The sequence below is a fragment of the Chelon labrosus genome (genome assembly GCF_963514085.1).
Source record: "Chelon labrosus genome assembly, chromosome: 9".
NCBI classification, from domain to species: domain Eukaryota; kingdom Metazoa; phylum Chordata; class Actinopteri; order Mugiliformes; family Mugilidae; genus Chelon; species Chelon labrosus.
Window position 1 is genome coordinate 28,675,658 of NC_140359.1, and position 19,826 is coordinate 28,695,483.

General features: G+C 40.4%; 2 protein-coding genes across 2 annotated transcripts; both read right to left on the minus strand.

Moving 5' to 3' along the window:
* Window positions 1-1,734: 1,734 nt before the first annotated feature.
* LOC311493615 (uncharacterized protein) lies at window positions 1,735-18,236 on the minus strand (the record flags this gene model as incomplete). The annotated part of the gene is made up of 3 exons (XM_084552348.1): window positions 1,735-3,156; window positions 9,250-10,205; window positions 17,828-18,236. The coding sequence occupies 3 exons, from the start codon at window positions 18,234-18,236 to the stop codon at window positions 1,735-1,737; spliced, it is 2,787 nt and encodes a 928-aa protein (XP_084408474.1).
* Window positions 11,779-14,103, minus strand: LOC311493376 (uncharacterized protein; the record flags this gene model as incomplete). Its single annotated transcript, XM_084551995.1, has 4 exons — window positions 11,779-12,158; window positions 12,266-12,447; window positions 12,528-12,636; window positions 14,069-14,103. 4 exons carry the CDS (start codon window positions 14,101-14,103, stop codon window positions 12,113-12,115), a joined length of 372 nt encoding a protein of 123 aa, XP_084408121.1. The 3' UTR covers window positions 11,779-12,112.
* Window positions 18,237-19,826: the final 1,590 nt, after the last annotated feature.

Below are 19,826 nucleotides of genomic sequence, written 5' to 3' on the forward strand. Positions count from 1 at the left end.
CATTTTTTTATTTAAACCACTTCATTTTTTTCTGAATGTGACAAAAAACAAGACTCAAGTGCTGAGAATCTTTTAACATGGTCTTATTCCAGGTTTGCAGGTAGATTTTAATATTTTTCACTGCTCTCTCTGAGATGAGCTCAAAGATGTGGGCTTTGCAGAATCTTGCACGAACTCACAACCAAACAGTGCAGGGAACAATTAAATAAACCAAGATAACAGAACAAAAACATGATGCTCACATTGATCATGGACTTTCTCACGTTCACGTAAAGGTAAAAATGAAATGAGTAAAGTCCAGGTTATGAGATGCTTCAGGTTACCAGCTGTTAGAGATATCAGCTTACTACCAAGTACATATGTACTGTAGTCACTGCATTTTCTGATGAGACAAAGGTGATATTTGAAATATTTCTTCTAGATTAGATAGTAGAAAACACCCTGATAGCAATGATATCATGTACAGAGATGACACTGAACTCATTCAGAAACCCCTTGACTAGAACTGGACAAAGAGTTGTTAGAAATACCACAAAGCAACAGAATACTACTGATTCCCACTACAGGAGTCAATGTACACAAAATAAACCATTTATTGTTTTATTTAATCTGTACGTCATCAAATTCTATCATTGTGCACATTATAGAGTCCATAAAAATATAATTATTTCCTCCATATGACTGTCGTGCATCTAACTCAACAATGAAACGAGTCATCAAAGAATGTGGCATATTGTTGTAAAGCTCTCTGTTAGTGGAAAACAATGTCACTGTTTGTTTTCTTTAGTACCACCATATACCCACTAGACGGAAGCAAAGGACCATGTATGAAACTGAGGCTCAGGGACGTGAGAAAAAGGATTGTGTGAACTGTTATTTCAACTGTCCCTCATATTTACAATCCTCTTCTTTTTAACCAACATATGCAAATTAGTAACAAACAAATACTGTTTGAACAAAACACACTTGGACAGTTGTATTTGTAGTTTTAAAGCCTAGTCTTTTAGAGACATTAGCACAAAAACACCACACACTCTGTTTTCTGACCTAATTACAGGAAGTTAATTACATGAGAAGAACTGACTGGACACACTGAGCATGTTTGTTAGAAGCCAAGAGAGCATCATTCAGATTACAGTATGATCAGAGGATTTACTGAACAACATGAGACTATATTCTGTTAGAATCCATTAAACATGAGCAGAATATCAAAAACATCAAGTTACATCCTACACAAACTAAAAACAACTAAATCATTGATGGCAACCACACCACATCATTCATTTCAGACAGTTGGATTAACAGTTTCTGTGAGCCAAGAAAATAAATCAGTTCTGCTGTAGAATAAAATAAGAACAATCAATCAGACACAATGATTTTAGATTCACTGAACCACTGAAAATCTCAGTAGAACATGTTAAAGGATAAAATAACTCATCAGGAGAGGAAAAAAATCTTTCAGACAAAAGTCATGTACTTGTTCTAATCAAATCTGAACAGACTCTGAATTCAAAAGTGACTGTTAATGTTTTAATTGAGAACAAATGTTGCGGTCTACATTTTTAATTTTCTACATTTGAAATAATTCATTTAAAATTACAACCTACCTTCAAGCAGAATGAAAAAGTCTTTCAGTGGAAACTATCACTGTTGTGTGATGATGACTTTACAGAGAAATGAACCTGGAATGATTGTCACAGAAAAACAAACATCTCTGAACATCACAGAGAAATCTCACTTTCTGATTTTGATATCAGAGGTTTTGGCAGCACCAGCTTCACCAATACTGAAATATGGGAAGAGTTTCTCAGTGAAAGTGTCTCTGTGAGTGTAGATGAGAGTCATGTCTTCAGAGTTGTAGAAGGACACCTCCCCCCTGTCAAAGTCCAGCTGGACTCTGATCCTCTGGAGACTCTTCTTCACTGTCACAGTCTGACCAAGAACATTATTGTATTTTTCATCCCTACATTTAAAGCGCCATACTCCATGTTTTGGTGAAGCAGGACATTTGCCCTTCCTGTCAACTGACTCTTTAGCTAAACCAACACTCCAGCCAGGATGATCTCCCACCTCCACCTCCCAGCTGTGTTTCCCTGAGCTGAAGCCCTCAGAGCCCAGAACAGTGGCATACTCAGTGTTTCTCTCTGGATTGTCAGGAAGCTGCTGCTTTGTGTCTCCATTCGTCACACTGGTCAGATCATCAGACAGATGGAGCCAGCGGCTTGCAGTGTTTGGGTCCAGAATGACAGGACTGAAGTGGACCTTCTCCTCCATCTTCTCCCAGACTCTGAAGGACAGGTTGCCCAGGTGTTTGGCAACATCTATCAGTGCTCCTGAGACCAGCTGTGGATCTGACAGTGAGCACTGGGCTCTGGCTCTGGTCTGAGTGTCTTTATAACTGCTGAGGAATGGCACCTGGTGTTTCTGCAGCTCTTCTTCAACAGCAGAGATACTGTCTGACAGAGAGGAGATCTGCTCCTGAATCCTCTTCATCTCTCTGCTGACAGTCTTCTCCTTCTGCTCCTCTTCCTCCCTCAGAGCTGCCAGTCTGGACTCCTCTTCCTCTTTCAGGAACTGGTGGAGCTTGTTGAACTCTGCTCTGATCTGCCTCTCTGTGGACAGCAGCTGCTTCTTGGAGTGTTGAATCACCTCATTGTATGTTTTCTCCACTTGTTTGTATTTGTTCCTCTTGTCCTGCAGAGACTTTAAGTCAGATTTCAGCTGCTCCTTCAGGTCACTGACTGCTTGTTCTATAGGAACCGCTTTGTGATTGTGGTGGAGAGAAAACTCACAGACAGGACACACAGCTCTCTGCTCATCCTCACAGAACAATTGAGGCACCTCTTTGTGTTTACTACAAACCACCACTAATGACTTCTCTTTGCCCTTTTCTGTCTCAGATGATCCAGATTTCTGTCTTCCAGCAAAGGAGTCAGCCAGTTCCTTCAGTCCAAAGTTCACCAAAGGATCTTCTTTTGAGGATTTTCTTTTACAAATAGGACAGTTTTTGTTTTGAGCTTGTTCCCAGAATTTCTGCAGGCAGCTTGAACAGAAGTTGTGGTTGCAGCTCAGAGACACAGGATCTCTGAAAGTCTCTGAACACACATGGCAGCTCAGAAAACTTTCAAAAAGATCAGCTCTCTCAGCCATTTGTGACTGAAGTAGTTTCAATAGCAGGACTCACCAATATACGGTCTCTTCACTTTTCCTCTTAAAATCCTCCAAATACGTGTTTTCCAGCAGAGTTCGTTCCCCCTGTAATGGCGTCTGAGCTCGGGTCTCAATCTACTTTCACTTTCTTTTACGTCACTCAGGTGAATTTATTACCTGTCATTAAAGCTGCAGTGTAATATTGTCTCCAGCAGATGGTGCCATGACGTCTTCCACAGGTGAATGATCTAATTTCCTTGTTCAGTCGTGTGTCGCTCACATCTTAACATTTGAATCTTTTCTGATTCTCTTCTACAAAACATTCAGGTCCTTCATGTCATAAAAATACTAAACATTATAAATGTGAGGTTTGTGCTTTACTCCTCCAGGGAGGAGTTCATATTTCCAGTTGTCTCAGAGCTCACAGTAAACCACTTTGACCAGTGGTGGCTCATTAATAGGGGGTGCTAGGGTGCCGCCCCCATGAAACTTGCAGGAATGAAGTACTGACACAATCAACATAAATTACCTAATTAAAATTTATTTTGACATCTGTTCACTCATACAGTGAGTCTGGTTAATGGTTTTTCAGCATTCCCATTCCACATTGGTTTTATTTGTTTGTTTTTTGTGTAAAAGTTTCAGGGGCGAGGGACGCTGGCCAAATGAGTGTGTATGAATGTTCTTCAACCTTTGGCTTGCATGTGACTTCATACTGGCCTCTAACTGGTCACTTAAAGATTCTCCTCAGGGAGCAGCTCTCTGCATGTTTTTAAAGGGGAACTACCGTTTTTTTTTGTTTTTTTTTTACAACCTGGACCTTGTTTCTGGCATAAAATACGATCGTTTACTCACCCATACAACTTTGGTGTCATTTTGAGTTGTTAAGACGATATTTAGATCAGTGTATATCCACATAGGTGGAGTGTTTGGGCCATGAAACAGCCTTTAAATAACGCATTATCTGCCGTGAAACTCATTTCACCAATATTTTGTTATGATACACTAGTGCTATTCCTTGTTGAGTCCAGAGTTACCCGTTATCATCATCTGGGGTCTGTAGCTTGACCTACTAACCTCTGACCTGGATGATGTCATCTCTGAGCGCCACACGCACCCGCGATGTTCGACTTGTTTACCTGTAATTTATATCAATAGTAATTAATCTACAGACCCCGGATGATGATAACAGGTAACTCTGTTAACAAGAAGCTTTAAGTGCATAAACGTTAACTTTAAAAAGTGAAATAATCTAAGTTGAGGTTGTACTGCAAGATATTTACTGATATGTTCAGTAGCAACATATTTACAAGTTGCTAAAAATGACAATTTTCAACATTTCCTCCTCGTGTTAAGAGAAAAAAAATAATCATATTGACTGTTAAACATTAATAGTTTCAGAGAAATTAAATTTCTAGGAGTCAGTGTTGTTGGTTGAAACTGACAGTGGAATAAACTGACACTAAATAACTCCCATGTGACCTCAATACAATTGTGAAAAAAGTGAATTTAACCAAATGTGACCAGTGACAGCTCTTTAACACAGAATGCATCTACAATAGAACAGGAAAGAGGAATGAAAACAAATATTACAGCAAAAGTGAAAAGTTTATTTCAAAATAGAACTTTATTGTCCAAAATCAGATCAGTGAATCTATTTCTATATATTTCATATTTACAGAATCACAGTGATTCTCGTCTCTGTAACAGTCTATGAACTAGAAAGTAAATGAACCACAATTATCACCATGATGTTTTCACACACAGTTACATTAACACACATAGAATTAAATTAAATTAAATAGTGGAAATGTTTTGCATGTGATAATTAACAGACTGAATTTTAGAATGTATTTCATTTGTCGCCCTCTTGTGGTCACATTGGGAACAACACTTCTATTTTTAAAGTGGATGAACATTTTAATTTGCTAAAATTAGAAAAGATCTTACTTTTTACTTTAAGTCATGAACATTAACTAGATGCATTTGTTTATTTAAACCACTTTCATTTTGTTCTGAATGTGACAATAAATAAGACTCAAGTGCTGAGAATCTTTTAACATCGTCTTATTCCAGGTTTGCAGGTAGATTGTAATATTTTTCACTGCTCTCTCTGAGATGAGCTCAAAGATGTGGGCTCTACAGAATCTTGCAGGAACTCACAACCAAACAGTGCAGGGAACAATTAAATAAACCAAGATAACAGAACAAAAACATGATGCTCACATTGATCATGGACTTTCTCACGTTCACGTAAAGGTAAAAATTAAATGAGTAAAGTCCAGGTTATGAGATGCTTCAGGTTACCGGCTGTTAGAGATATCAGCTTACTACCAAGTACACATGTACTGTAGTCACTGCATTTTCTGATGAGACAAAGGTGATATTTAAAATATTTCTTCTAGATTAGATAGTAGAAAACACCCTGATAGTAATGATATCATGTACAGAGATGACACTGAACTCGTTCGGCAACCCCTTGACTGGAACTGGACCAAGACTTGATAGAAATACCACAACGCAACAGAATACTACATGGCATCTTGACCCCTCTCTGTTGTTATGTACCGAATTCAAAATATTTGTTGCTGGCCAAATAGACCTTTTGTTCGACATTAATGACTGCCCAGACATATCTGGTTGCACCTTGTGGGAATCACATTAAGCCTACATTAGAGATCAGATAATTTCATACACGGCACATCCCACATCAGAACTACACAAAGAGCGCATCTTATTACAAATGGAATTTAATAATCTTTCTACCCATAAAGTAGTAAGCAATCTGCTGAAAACCAAACAAATTCTACAAGCATGGTGAGAAAGCAGGACGAATGCTGGAACATCAACTCCAACAGACAACTAGCAATTCCCAAACACTTATTCATCAGGATCAGACCGGCTTTATTCCAGGTCCACAGCCCTTTTTCAAACTGAGGCGGCTCTTTAATGTAATGTATTCCACCCATTCCACACAACAGCCTGAGGTAATGCTGTCACTCAATGCTGAAAAGGCTTTCGATAGGATAGAGTGGGAGTATTTACATGAGGTCATGAAGAAGTTCAGATTTGGGGAAACATTCAGAAACTGGATCAAAATATTATATAGTAGGCCTATGTCGGCTGTAAAAACATCAGGCTCAACATCAGCACACTTCCCACCATATAAAGGCTCGTGTCAGGGCTGCTGTTTGTCTCCATTTCTGTTTGACTTAGCCACAGAGCCTCTTGCCATTGCAATCAGGGATGATGGGAGGATCAAGGGCATCACTAGAGGAAACACAATTCATAATTTGCCGACCCAAGCCAATCTATACCTCACCTCCTGCAGTTACTACAGGAATTTGGGAGTTTGTCTGGCTATAAATTAAACTTATCAAAAACTCTACTTTTTTTAAATGATATAAGCAAATCACTAGACTATGACATGTTTCCCTTCAAAATTGAACATCAGTCCTTTAAGTGCCTAGGTGTACATGTAACCAGTTCATTTAAGTCACTCAAAAAGACCAACTTTGATAATTTACTAGAACAAACTAAAAAAGATTCAGAGAGGTGGTCGTGCCTCCCCGTCTCGCTGGCGGGCCACATTAACGCCCTCAAGATGTCAGTATTGCCTAGATTCCTGTATATGTTAGTAACAATCCCTATCTGGCTCCCAAAACATTTCTTTATTAAACTGGATAAATTTATCTCATCATTTACATATGGAGCCATGCTACGCCTCATATAAAGAAGATTTATCTGGAAAGATCTAAGTCTGAAGGAGGATTGGGTCTCCCAAACTTCCTCCATTATTATTGGCCATCAAATATTTCCAGATTGCCATATTGGGTGACGTCGTTCTCTGACAAAAATGGGCCTACCTGGGTGATGATGGAGCTCTCATCACATCCATCGATATCCCCTATCTCTCTGCTAGCAGCTCCATTGGCAGCCCAGACAAATAGTGAGACTTTTTCTAATCCCGTTGTGTCCAGTTCCGTTAGAATCTGGGTACAATCTCACAAACATTTTAACCTTGATCAGATGAACAGCCTTTCTCCTCTTTCATTCAACCATCTCTTCACACCCTCACAGACGGATCAGAATTTCGCTGGTTGGCATCGGCACAGGCTGATTTTCTTTGATGATTTGTTTGACGAGAGCTCTTCTCTGTCCTTTAAAGCCCTAAAAGACCATAATATCCCAAGATCTCATTTCTTCAGACATCTCCAAGCACACAGTTTCACCTCCAAACATTTCCCTACTTACCCCAAGCCGCCAAACAAAGATTCTGTGTATGATTTGTTTAATATGAATCTATGGAACAAGGGTGTGCTCTCCAAGGCATATAACATAATACATAATATGGACTCTCCATCACACACTAAAACGCGTGAAGCTTGGGAACGGGATCTGGAAATGGTGATACTGGAGGATGTCTGGGCTGAATGTATTTCCAACATTCACACTTCCTCTATATGTATAAGACACGGACTGAGACAATTCAAAGTATTCCATAGGTTACATTACTCCAATGATAGGCTAGCTAAAATATACTCATCCGTTCTCCCTACTTGTCCTAGGTGTGGCAACCAAGCATCACTGGGCCACATGTTCTGGTCTTGTCCCTCCCTAGTTGATTTCTGGTCCTCTGTTTTTGGCTGTCTATCAGTTCAATGCAACACATCCCTCAAACCCAATCCACTCACTGCTATATTTGGAGTCACACCCTCAGAAATATGTACCACTAATGCACAAAAGAGACCAACAGCATTCTGCAGTCTGATAGCGTGCAGGGTGATTTTAATGAACTGGAAATCTAACGAATGCTGCCCTTTAGGAGATGGATTCAGGAGGTTCTATCTCTACTTCAGCTAGAAAAAATAAGACATACTCTGAAGGACTTGTGATACATACATTAGAGTGTGGTCTCCCTTTACTGAGTATGTAAAGAAGTTAAATCTCTAACTAATCATGTCAGTTAAGCACTTTTCTTGTCAACTCGTCCGACCAGCCCATTGATGTGTCATTTATGCATTTTTTTCTTTTTTTTGTACGCTTGGTCCAAAAGGAGGGAAAATGATTTAAATAAAGAAAAAACAATGTCAATGTTTGTTTTCTGTAGTACCACCATATTCCCACTAGATGGAAGCAAAGGACCATGTATGAAACTGAGGCTCAGGGACGTGAGAAAAAGGATTGTGTGAACTGTTATTTCAACTGTCCCTCATATTTACAATCCTCTTCTTTTTAACCAACATATGCAAATTAGTAACAAACAAATACTGTTTGAACAAAACACACTTGGACAGTTGTATTTGTAGTTTTAAAGCCTAGTCTTTTAGAGACATTAGCACAAAAACACCACATACTCTGTTTTCTGACCTAATTACAGGAAGTTAATTACATGAGAAGAACTGACTGGACACACTGAGCATGTTTGTTAGAAGCCAAGAGAGCATCATTCAGATTACAGTATGATCAGAGGATTTACTGAACAACATGAGACTATATTCTGTTAGAATCCATTAAACATGAGCAGAATATCAAAAACATCAAGTTACATCCTACACAAACTAAAAACAACTAAATCATTGATGGCAACCACACCACATCATTCATTTCAGACAGTTGGATTAACAGTTTCTGTGAGCCAAGAAAATAAATCAGTTCTGCTGTAGAATAAAATAAGAACAATCAATCAGACACAATGATTTTAGATTCACTGAGCCACTGAAAATCTCATTAGAACATGTTAAAGGATAAAATAACTCATCAGGAGAGGAAACAAATCTTTCAGACAAAAGTCATGTACTTGTTCTAATCAAATCTGAACAGACTCTGAATTCAAAACTGACAAAGGTGACAACAAATGTTGAGATCTACATTTTTAAATTTTCTACATTTGAAATAATTCATTTAAAATTACAACCAACCTTCAAGGAGAATGAAAAAGTCTTTCAGTGGAAACTATCACTGTTGTGTGATGATGACTTCACAGAGAAATGAACCTCAAACGATTGTCACTGAAAAACAAACATCTCTGAACATCACAGAGAAATCTCACTTTCTGATTTTGAAACCACAGATTTTGGCAGAACCACCTTTTGAAACTTGACAATATGGGAAGAGTTTCTCAGTGAAAGTGGCCCAGAGAGTGCAGATGTGAGTCATGTCTTCAGAGTTGTAGAAGGACACCTCCCCCCTGTCATAGTCCAGCTGGACTCTGATCCTCTGGAGACTCTTCTTCACTGTCACAGTCTGACCATCACCTTTAATGTATTGTCCACTGCGATGCATCAAACACCAGATTCCATAGTCTGGTGAAGCTAATATCTTTCCCTTCCTTTCAACTGACTCTTTAACTAAACCAACATTCCAGTCAGGATGATCTCCCACCTCCACCTCCCAGCTGTGTTTCCCTGAGCTGAAGCCCTCAGAGCCAAATACATGCGTGTGGCATGTGTTTCTCTCTGGATTGTCAGGAAGCTGCTGCTCTGTGTCTCCACATCTCACACTGGTCAGATCATCAGACAGATAGTGCCAGGGGTGTGCAGTGTTTGGGTCCAGAATGACAGGACTGAAGTGGACCTTCTCCTCCATCTTCTCCCAGACTCTGAAGGACAGGTTGCCCAGGTGTTTGGCCACATCTATCAGTGCTCCTGAGACCAGCTGTGGATCTGACAGTGAGCACTGGGCTCTGGCTCTGGTCTGAGTGTCTTTATAACTGCTGAGGAATGGCACCTGGTGTTTCTGCAGCTCTTCTTCAACAGCAGAGATACTGTCTGACAGAGAGGAGATCTGCTCCTGAATCCTCTTCATCTCTCTGCTGACAGTCTTCCCCTTCTGCTCCTCTTCCTCCCTCAGAGCTGCCAGTCTGGACTCCTCTTCCTCTCTCAGGAACTGGTGGAGCTTGTTGAACTCTGCTCTGATCTGCCTCTCTGTGGACAGCAGCTGCTTCTTGGAGTGTTCAATCACCTCATTGTATGTTTCCTCCACTTGTTTGTATTTGTTCCTCTTGTCCTGCAGAGACTTTAAGTCAGATTTCAGCTGCTCCTTCAGGTCACTGACTGCTTGTTCTATAGGAACCACTTTGTGATTCAGTGTAAAGTTCACCGGAGGATCTTCTTTTGAGGATTTTCTTTTACAAGTAGGACAGTTTTTGTTTTTAGCTTGTTCCCAGAATTTCTGCAGGCAGCTTGAACAGAAGTTGTGGTTGCAGCTCAGAGACACAGGATCTCTGAAAGTCTCTGAACACAGGGGGCATCTCAGATAACTTTCAGCAGCTCCCATTTGTGACTGAAGTAGTTTCAGTAGCAGGACTCACCAATATACAGTCTCTTTACTTTTCCTCTTAAAATCCTCCAAATACGTGTTTTCCAGCAGAGATCGTACACCCTGTAATGGCGTCTGAGCTCGGTCTCAGTCTATTTTTAGTCAGTCGGGTGAATTTATTACATGACAGTAAAGGTGCAGTGTCATTTTATTTCCAGCAGATGGTGCCATGACGTCTTCCACAGGTGAATATTCTGCTTTTATTTAAGTGTAAATCAATTTCCTTGTTCCTCACGTGTTGCTCATTTCTTAATATTTAATCTTCAGCTCATAAAAACACTAAACATTAAAAAAGTGAGGTTTGTGCTTTAGTCCTCTAGGGAGGAGTTCATATATCCTGTTGTCTCAAAGCTCACAGTAAACCACTCTGACTACATTTGTTCTTCATGAGCTGTAACAGGAAACATCTTCTGCCAACATGTCAGAATGAATTAAAGCAACAATACGTTCTCTCCAGAAAATGGACCAAGCAGACATTTTATCTGAGGATAAACTTTTAGTTCTCTTGTAGCCTATATGTCAACTCCTGAAGTTCATCTTTAAATAAGGGGTCTGCTTGGTTCCTTCACAGTGAGAGGATAAAGGCCTGAGCAGGGAAAGAGTCTGCTCATTTTATGGCCCACAGGGAAGTGTCCTTTAAACCTTTTCTAAAGAATCTTCTCAGTGGATAAAGGATTTCCTATACCCCTCTACTTCCTCGTCTTTATCTCTGTTTGCTAGTTATAAGCCCCCACCACATTCTCTAAACCCCATCAGTCAACCAGATGACCTCCAACCTGCTGGTTCCCAGCCTCTTAGTCTCTTTCCATCTCCAGTCCTTGTGTCAGTTAGCTCCCTGCCTTTCCTAGTGTCAGATAATGCTATAGCTATCAACTCTATGAACCAGTTGCACGTCCCACTTCCTGAGTTGTCCAACCACCTGACTACTAGCTCCATGTCTACTCCAGCCTATGAGGCAGCCACCCTCTCACCTGCACCACAGGTGGTTTGAATGGGTCTGCTTGGTGTTCAGCCTGCTAGCTATGAGGCTCCCCACCATCCTGTTCCAGTTCCTGAGTCAGATAGCAATCATCCTGATAGCCCTCAACCTGACTTTTTTAACTCTCTGCATGATTCCACCTCGTCCAAATCCCAGGAGTCACCTTTCAGGTGAGCTAGACCTTCAGGACGTCTCCCTCTCGGAAGCCAGGCTAACGACTTCCTCTGGGCTCCACATCTACCAGTGTCCTGGTGTTAGCCTTAGAGCCAGCTAGCTTCCAGACTGCTAGCCTCCAGCCTCTCTTCAGTCAGCCAGCTCAGTATCGTTGAGGAAGTTTCTTTCTTAGAGTGAACTCACAACATCAATGTCTTTCAGAGATGTTTATTGCAATAATCCTCACATATGCATGAAGGTGTCAAGCCTCCCAGAGATAGAAAGAACCTGAAAAAGAGTTGCATTCATCACTCAGTCAAGAGGACTGATGGAAACTGGTTCTCTGATTCTTCCTGGTTCCACATTTACAGAACAGAACCAGAACTTTTCTTTGTCTTTAAATTGGTGGAAAATTCACATAAAAACTATTATTGATGAGATTTGTCTTGCAGCTGAAACAACGTTAAACACGTGTTTGTGAAGTGTTTGTGGTGAAGGACTGATCTGTCCTCAGGTTTGGTAAAGCCGTCTGGTCGTCACCACAGAGCTGTTGTACCTGCAAGAAAACAGCAGCAAATGTTTCACTTGATTTTCAGCAAATCATCGGAAATACCTTCATTTAGGTTTCTGAACGCAGCATCTGAGCTGAATGAGCTGCTTCACCTGGAGAAGTGGGAGGAGCGATGAGCTGTCAGTCCTGTCTGGCTGAGAGGAGCCGAGGAGGAGGATGAGGAGGAGGAGGAGGAGCTCTGGGTGGAGCGCTGGCTGTGGCAGAGACGCTCCTGACCACAAAAACACAAAGACTCCTCCAGAGGAACCACAGGGATCCCTGCCAGAGCTGCGTTCTGAACCACACATTCACACACAGTCAGTCTGACTGCACAGTCTGCAGGGAGGTGCGTTTGTTTCCTCCACTGGCGCCTACCTTCATCAGCAGCCTCTGGTTCTTCATGTCCTGTTTCCATGGCATCACGTACAGTTTGAGGATCATGGGATGTCGGCCTGAGAACGTTGGGATGTGGGAGCGGGAACGTCTGGGAGGGAACGTGACAGTTAGTGTGGATTTCAGATTTCAAATATTATCAAGTAGTCCAACAACAGTCTGATTATTTTCACCTCATCAACATTTGTTTTTTTCTTTATTATTTGGAATAAAACTAAATTATTTTCCATCACATCATGATTTATTCCCCAGTTCTTTATTCTTATTTCATGGTTTTCGTGTCTTTTTGAGAATTTTAATTCCTCTTTATCCATCCGTGAGTCCAGAGGAATGTTGTGTTTAATTAAATAATAGTTTTTATTTCATCTGCTCTGACTAAACTTAACATTTTATAAAAACTCAGCAGTAATTAATCAGTTAATAATGTGTGGTTCACCTTGTACTGATGCAGATTTATTTATCTTCTGTGGTCACGTGACGACCTGACCATTCTGCTGCAGCCATCATTTATGTTTGTTGCCCTGTAGAGAAAGAAGTCCTGTAAACTTCTTTTAGTTCCAGGATTATGTGCAGTTCCACTAAACAAAGTGTGGTTAAATCAGAGGCTGCAGAATTCCAGCTGGAGAAGGAAACTTGATCTCTTCTCCAGACTGCTGCTGTTTGTGCTACGCTTTGCACATTTGCTCTTATTATCTGCCAGTGTTAATGACAGCATGTTTAAAAAGACTTTGAGATCTGCTCTTAAAGCAGAACCTCAGTCGTAGGAACGTGTCAAATGTTTGTGCTTTAATTAAGTCCTGGATTCAAAAGAGAAACACATCAATGTGAGAGTTTAAAGGTTTAATGAGGAGAATTCATGGTTGAAATGATCAAACACTCCTGCAGTGAAGTGCTCTACAGTTAACATGAATTCATGGGTTTAACTGCTCCTGTGTTGCAGCAGGATTTAGAGGATTGTGATGTGACGTTCACTGTGGCTCTATATCCTAATAATCTGGTTTCTCCACAGGCTGGGATCACCTGGAATCAAATGAGAGTTTGGATTCTCCTTGACAGAGAAGATGGCGAGCCAGCATCCATCAGACGCCACTGGACCAGATGGTCCCGTCCTTAACTCTCCATGGGTCCAGTTCTCCAGTGTGGTAGGACTGCTAAAGCCTCACTTCCTCCTCATTGACTTTTTGTCAGACCTAAAAGCAAACTGAACTAAAAGTGACTGAATTTAGCTGAAGCAAAAAACGTTGAAGGGAAACTTGAGCGTTGTCACATTTTCCAGACATTTGGTCCCAACACACAAACTAAACTGGAATCATCTCTGAGCTTCATGTTTGACGTGTGAAGCTCAGCTGAAACGTCTTTATTGCTGCACTGAAGACTAATCCGTCCACTGATGTCAATTCATTGGAAGTAGAAAGGAGCCTGTGTCTCCAGCTGCTCACTGTGTCTTCAATACACTGAAGTCCTCTGAAGGAATCTGTAATGTGTCAGCTGTTTCCAGTGGAATAATCAGTAACTCTACTCACTCATGTCGCTCAGAGCTCCCTGCAGCGTCGGCCATGTTTGTTGAATGTCAGAGTCGCCGTAGAAACCCCCCCATTGCATCATGGGTCTTGGGTAGGATTATAAGGACAGACCCTGGGAGTGAAGCTCTCAGCTGTTGGTCACAACTGGAGTCTCAGTTAGATTCTACGAGACACGACTGAAGATTTACAATAAATGCTCAGGTAGCAGCAGGCCAGTGACTTTCTCAGCATGTTACTGCATCTTATGACACAAAATGAACTCTTAGCTTGAAGAATATGTGGAATTGGCAAAGTACAGAGGCAGCTTTTAGCAAATAAAACAGGTGAGGTGTCAACAACTACAGTTCCTATAATGTCCACTAGAGGCTGACTCCAGCAGTGAGTCAATCCCCATAGACCTCCATGTTAAAAACAGCAGAAATAAACATGTTTACGGCCTGGTACTAAAACAGTTTTGGTCTCTACAGCTAATTTATCTTTGACCATGTTTGAATCAGCTGGGAGTTAGGTGGAGTCGGACAAGATGGAGACGACCAGAGACGCCACACTGAGCTTCAAAACTTCAGGAAATATATGTATTACCCTCTGGTGGCTGGTTGCAGTACAGGACAGTTTCTCTAACGTTAACCAGAAGCTGGGAGTACATGAACATTAACTTTATAGTCAAATAAAGTCAAATAATACAAGTTGTGATTGTACTGCAAGATATTTACTGATATGTTCAGTAGCAACATATTTACAAGTTGCCAAAAACGACAATTTTCAACATTTCCTCCTTGTGTTAAGAGAAAAAAGAACAATCATGTTGACTGTTAAACAGTAATAGTTTCAGATAAATCAAATTTCTAGGAGTCAGTGTTGTTGGTAGAAACTGACAGTGGAATAAACTGACACTAAATAACTCCCATGTGACCTGAATACATAAATGAATTTAACCAATTGTGACCAGTGACAGCTCTTTAACACAGAATGCATCTACAATAGAACAGGAAAGAGGAATGAAAACAAATATTACAGCAAAAGTGAAAAGTTTATTTCAAAATAGAACTTTATTGTCCAAAATCAAATCAGATCAGTGAATCTATTTCTATATATTTCATATTTACAGAATCACAGTGATTCTCGTCTCTGTAACAGTCTATGAACTAAAAGTAAATGAACCACAATTATCACCATGATGTTTTCACACACAGTTACATTAACACACATAGAATTAAATTACATTAAACAGTGGAAATGTTTTGCATGTGAAGATTAACATTGAATTTAAGAATCTATTTTATTTATCGCCCTCTTGTGATCACACTAGGAACAACACTTCTATTTTAAAGTGGATGAAAACAAATTTTAAATTTGCTAGAATCAGAAACGATCTTTTTTACTCTAAGTCATGAACATTAACTAGATGCATTTGTTTATTTAAACCACTTTCATTCTTTTCTGAATGTGACAATAAATAAGACTCAAGTGCTGAGAATCTTTTAACATGGTCTTATTCCAGGTTTGCAGGTGGATTTTAATATTTTTCACTGCTCTCTCTGAGATGAGCTCAAAGATGTGGGCTCTACAGAATCTTGCAGGAACTCACAACCAAACAGTGCAGGGAACAATTAAATAAACCAAGATAACAGAACAAAAACATGATGCTCACATTGATCATGGACTTTCTCACGTTCACGTAAAGGTAAAAATGAAATGAGTAAAGTCCAGGTTATGAGATGCTTCAGGTTACCAGCTGTTAGAGATATCAGCTTACTACCAAGTACATATGTTCTGTAGTCACTGTATTTTCTGATGAGACAAAGGTGATATTTGAAATATATCTTCTAGATTAGATAGTAGAAAACACCATGATAGCAATGATATCATGTACAGAGATGACACTGAACTCATTCATCAACCCCTTGACTAGAACTGGACCAAGAGTTGATAGAAATACCACAAAGCAACAGAATACTACATGGCACTCAATGTACACAAAATAAACCATTGACTGTTTTATTTAACCTGAACATCATCAAATTCTATCATTGTGCACATTATAGAATCCATAAAAATATTGATATTTCCTCCATATGGCTGTTGTGCAACTAACTCCATAATGAAAAGAGTCAACAAAGAGTGTGGCACATTGTTGCAAAGCTCTCAGTTGGTTGAAAACAATGTCACTGTTTGTTTTCTGTAGTACCACCATATACCCACTAGATGTAAGCAAAGGACCATGTATGAAACTGAGGCTCAGGATACATCCTACACAAACTAAAAACAACTAAATCATTGATGGCAACCACACCACATCATTCATTTCAGACAGTTGGATTAACAGTTTCTGTGAGCCAAGAAAATAAATCAGTTCTGCTGTAGAATAAAATAAGAACAATCAATCAGACACAATGATTTTAGATTCACTGAACCACTGAAAATCTCATTAGAACATGTTAAAGGATCAAATAACTCATCAGGACAGGAAAAAAATCTTTCAGACAAAAGTCATGTACTTGTTCTAATCAAATCTGAACAGACTCTGAATTCAAAAGTGACTGTTAATGTTTTAATTGAGAACAAATGTTGAGGTCTACATTTTTAATTTTCTACATTTGAAATAATTCATTTAAAATTACAACCTACCTTCAAGCAGAATGAAAAAGTCTTTCAGTGGAAACTATCACTGTTGTGTGATGATGACTTTACAGAGAAATGAACCTGGAATGATTGTCACAGAAAAACAAACATCTCTGAACATCACAGAGAAATCTCACTTTCTCATTTTGATATCAGAGGTTTTGGCAGAACCAGTTTTACCAATACTGAAATATGGGAAGAGTTTCTCAGTGAAAGTGTCTCTGTGAGTGTAGATGAGGGACATGTCTTCAGAGTTGTAGAAGGACACCTTCCCCCTGTCATAGTCCAGCTGGACTCTGATCCTCTGGAGACTATTCTTCACTGTCACAGTTTTACCATCACCTTTCATGTATTTTCCGCTGTGATGCAACAAACACCAGATTCCTTGTTTTGGTGAAGCTAATATCTTTCCCTTCCTTTCAACTGACTCTTTAGCTAAACCAACATTCCAGACAGGATGATCTCCCACCTCCACCTCCCAGCTGTGTTTCCCTGAGCTGAAGCCCTCAGAGCCCAGAACAGTGGCAAACTTAGTGAATCTCTCTGGATTGTCAGGAAGCTGCTGCTTTGTGTCTCCATATCTCACACTGGTCAGATCATCAGACAGATAGTGCCGGGGGTTTGCAGTGTTTGGGTCCAGAATGACAGGACTGAAGTGGACCTTCTCCTCCATCTTCTCCCAGACTCTGAAGGACAGGTTGCCCAGGTGTTTGGCCACATCTATCAGTGCTCCTGAGACCAGCTGTGGATCTGACAGTGAGCACTGGGCTCTGGCTCTGGTCTGAGTGTCTTTATAACTGCTGAGGAATGGCACCTGGTGTTTCTGCAGCTCTTCTTCAACAGCAGAGATACTGTCTGACAGAGAGGAGATCTGCTCCTGAATCCTCTTCATCTCTCTGCTGACAGTCTTCCCCTTCTGCTCCTCTTCCTCCCTCAGAGCTGCCAGTCTGGACTCCTCTTCCTCTCTCAGGAACTGGTGGAGCTTGTTGAACTCTGCTCTGATCTGCCTCTCTGTGGACAGCAGCTGCTTCTTGGAGTGTTGAATCACCTCATTGTAAGTTTTCTCCACTTGTTTGTATTTGTTCCTCTTGTCCTCCAGAGACTTTAAGTCAGATTTCAGCTGCTCCTTCAGGTCACTGACTGCTTGTTCTATAGGAACCACTTTGTGATTGTGGTGGAGAGAAAACTCACAGACAGGACACACAGCTCTCTGCTCATCCTCACAGAACAATTTAGGTTCTTCTTTGTGTTTACTACAAACCACCATTAATGACTTCTCTTTGCCCTTTTCTGTCTCAGATGATCCAGATTTCTGTCTTCCAGCAAAGGAGTCAGCCAGTTCCTTCAGTGTAAAGTTCACCACAGGATGTTCTTTTGAGGATTTTCTTTTACAAATAGGACAGTTTTTGTTTTTAGCTTGTTCCCAGAATTTCTGCAGGCAGCTTGAACAGAAGTTGTGGTTGCAGCTCAGAGACACAGGATCTCTGAAAGTCTCTGAACACACATGGCAGCTCAGAAAACTTTCAAGAGCAGCTCTCTCAGCCATTTGTGACTGAAGTAGTTTCAATAGCAGGACTCACCAATATACAGTCTCTTCACTTTTCCTCTTAAACTCCTCCAAATACATGTTTTCCAGCAGAGATCGTACACCCTGTAATGGCGTCTGAGCTCTGTCTCAATCTACTTTCAGTTTCTTTTACGTCACTCAGGTGAATTTATTACCTGTCAGTAAAGCTACAGTGTAATATTGTCTCCAGCAGATGGTGCTATGACGTCTTCCACAGGTGAATGATCTCTTTTCCTGTTTCCTTGTTCAGTTGTGTGTCGTTCACATCATCTGAATCTTTTTTTGATTCTCTTCTACAAAACATTCAGGTCCTTCAGTTCATAAAAATATTAAACATTATCAAGGTGAGGTTTGTGCTTTAGTCCTCCAGGGAGGAGTTCATACTTCCTGTTGTCTCAAAGCTCAAAGTAAACCACTTTGACCAGTGGTGGCTCATTAATAAGGGGTGCTAGGGTGCTGCCCCCATCAAACTTACAGGAAAAAAAGTATAGACACATTCATTCATTCATTCATTCATTTATCTTCTGTAACTGCTTATTCCTGTTAAGGGTCTCGGGGTCTGCTGGAGCCTATCCCAGCTGAGTATAGACACAATAAACATAAATTACCTAATTAAAAATAATGTTGACATCTGTTCACTCATACAGTGAGCCTGGCTAATGTTTTTTCAGCATCTCCATTCCACATTGGTTTTATTTGTTTGTTTTTTGTGTAAAAGTTTCAGGGGCGAGGGACGCTGGCCAAATGAGTGTGTATGAATGTTCTTCAACCTTTGGCTTGCTTGTGTTTTTACAACCTGGACCTTATTTCTAGCATAAAATACAATCATTTACTCACCAATATAACTTTGGTGTCTTCTACAGAATTCACCCTCACCATTTTAAAATCGCTGCATTGGCTTCCTGTGTGCTTCAGGATTGATTTCAAGGGTCTTCCACCGCAGAGACTGTTCATGTTTTTAAAAAGAGGCTCCAGACCCACCTTTTCAATCAGGCTTTTAATTGATTTCATTTATTCCTTTTAATCAGACTTTATATCATATTAAATCTTTATTCTATACTATTTTAATTATATGCTTTAACTACATGTTTTAATTCTATGAGCTGAAATGCATTTTATCTATATTGTTAATTTTTATCCTATTTTACAGTTTCAGTCCCTCAGTTTTTAGTTCCAGTGTCTCCTCATGGGGGCCTACCACACTGGGAGCTGCTGCTGGTCTACTGACGGATGTGCTGTCCTGTGGGCAGCTCTGACCCGGGTGTCTGGAGGGCTCTGCACCTTGGTGTATGGCCTCCTGTCTGCCCGGGTCGGGGATGTCTCTATGGCGGTGCTCCCTGTAGTCGTGGGCTGGAGGCCCTCTCAGTGTGGTCAGCCCCCAAAGGTGGCTTTCTCCTTCCTCCAGGTCTCGGTGCCCGGCCATGTCTCTTTCTAGTGTGTACAGTGTGTGTCTGTATGTCTCTGTGTTTTTACGAGGGTGGGAGAGTTGGCTTTTTGTCCTTGCTGTTTTTAGCCTCTGTGAAGCACTTTGTATTGCTTCTAAGTATGAAAAGTGCCATGTAAATAAGA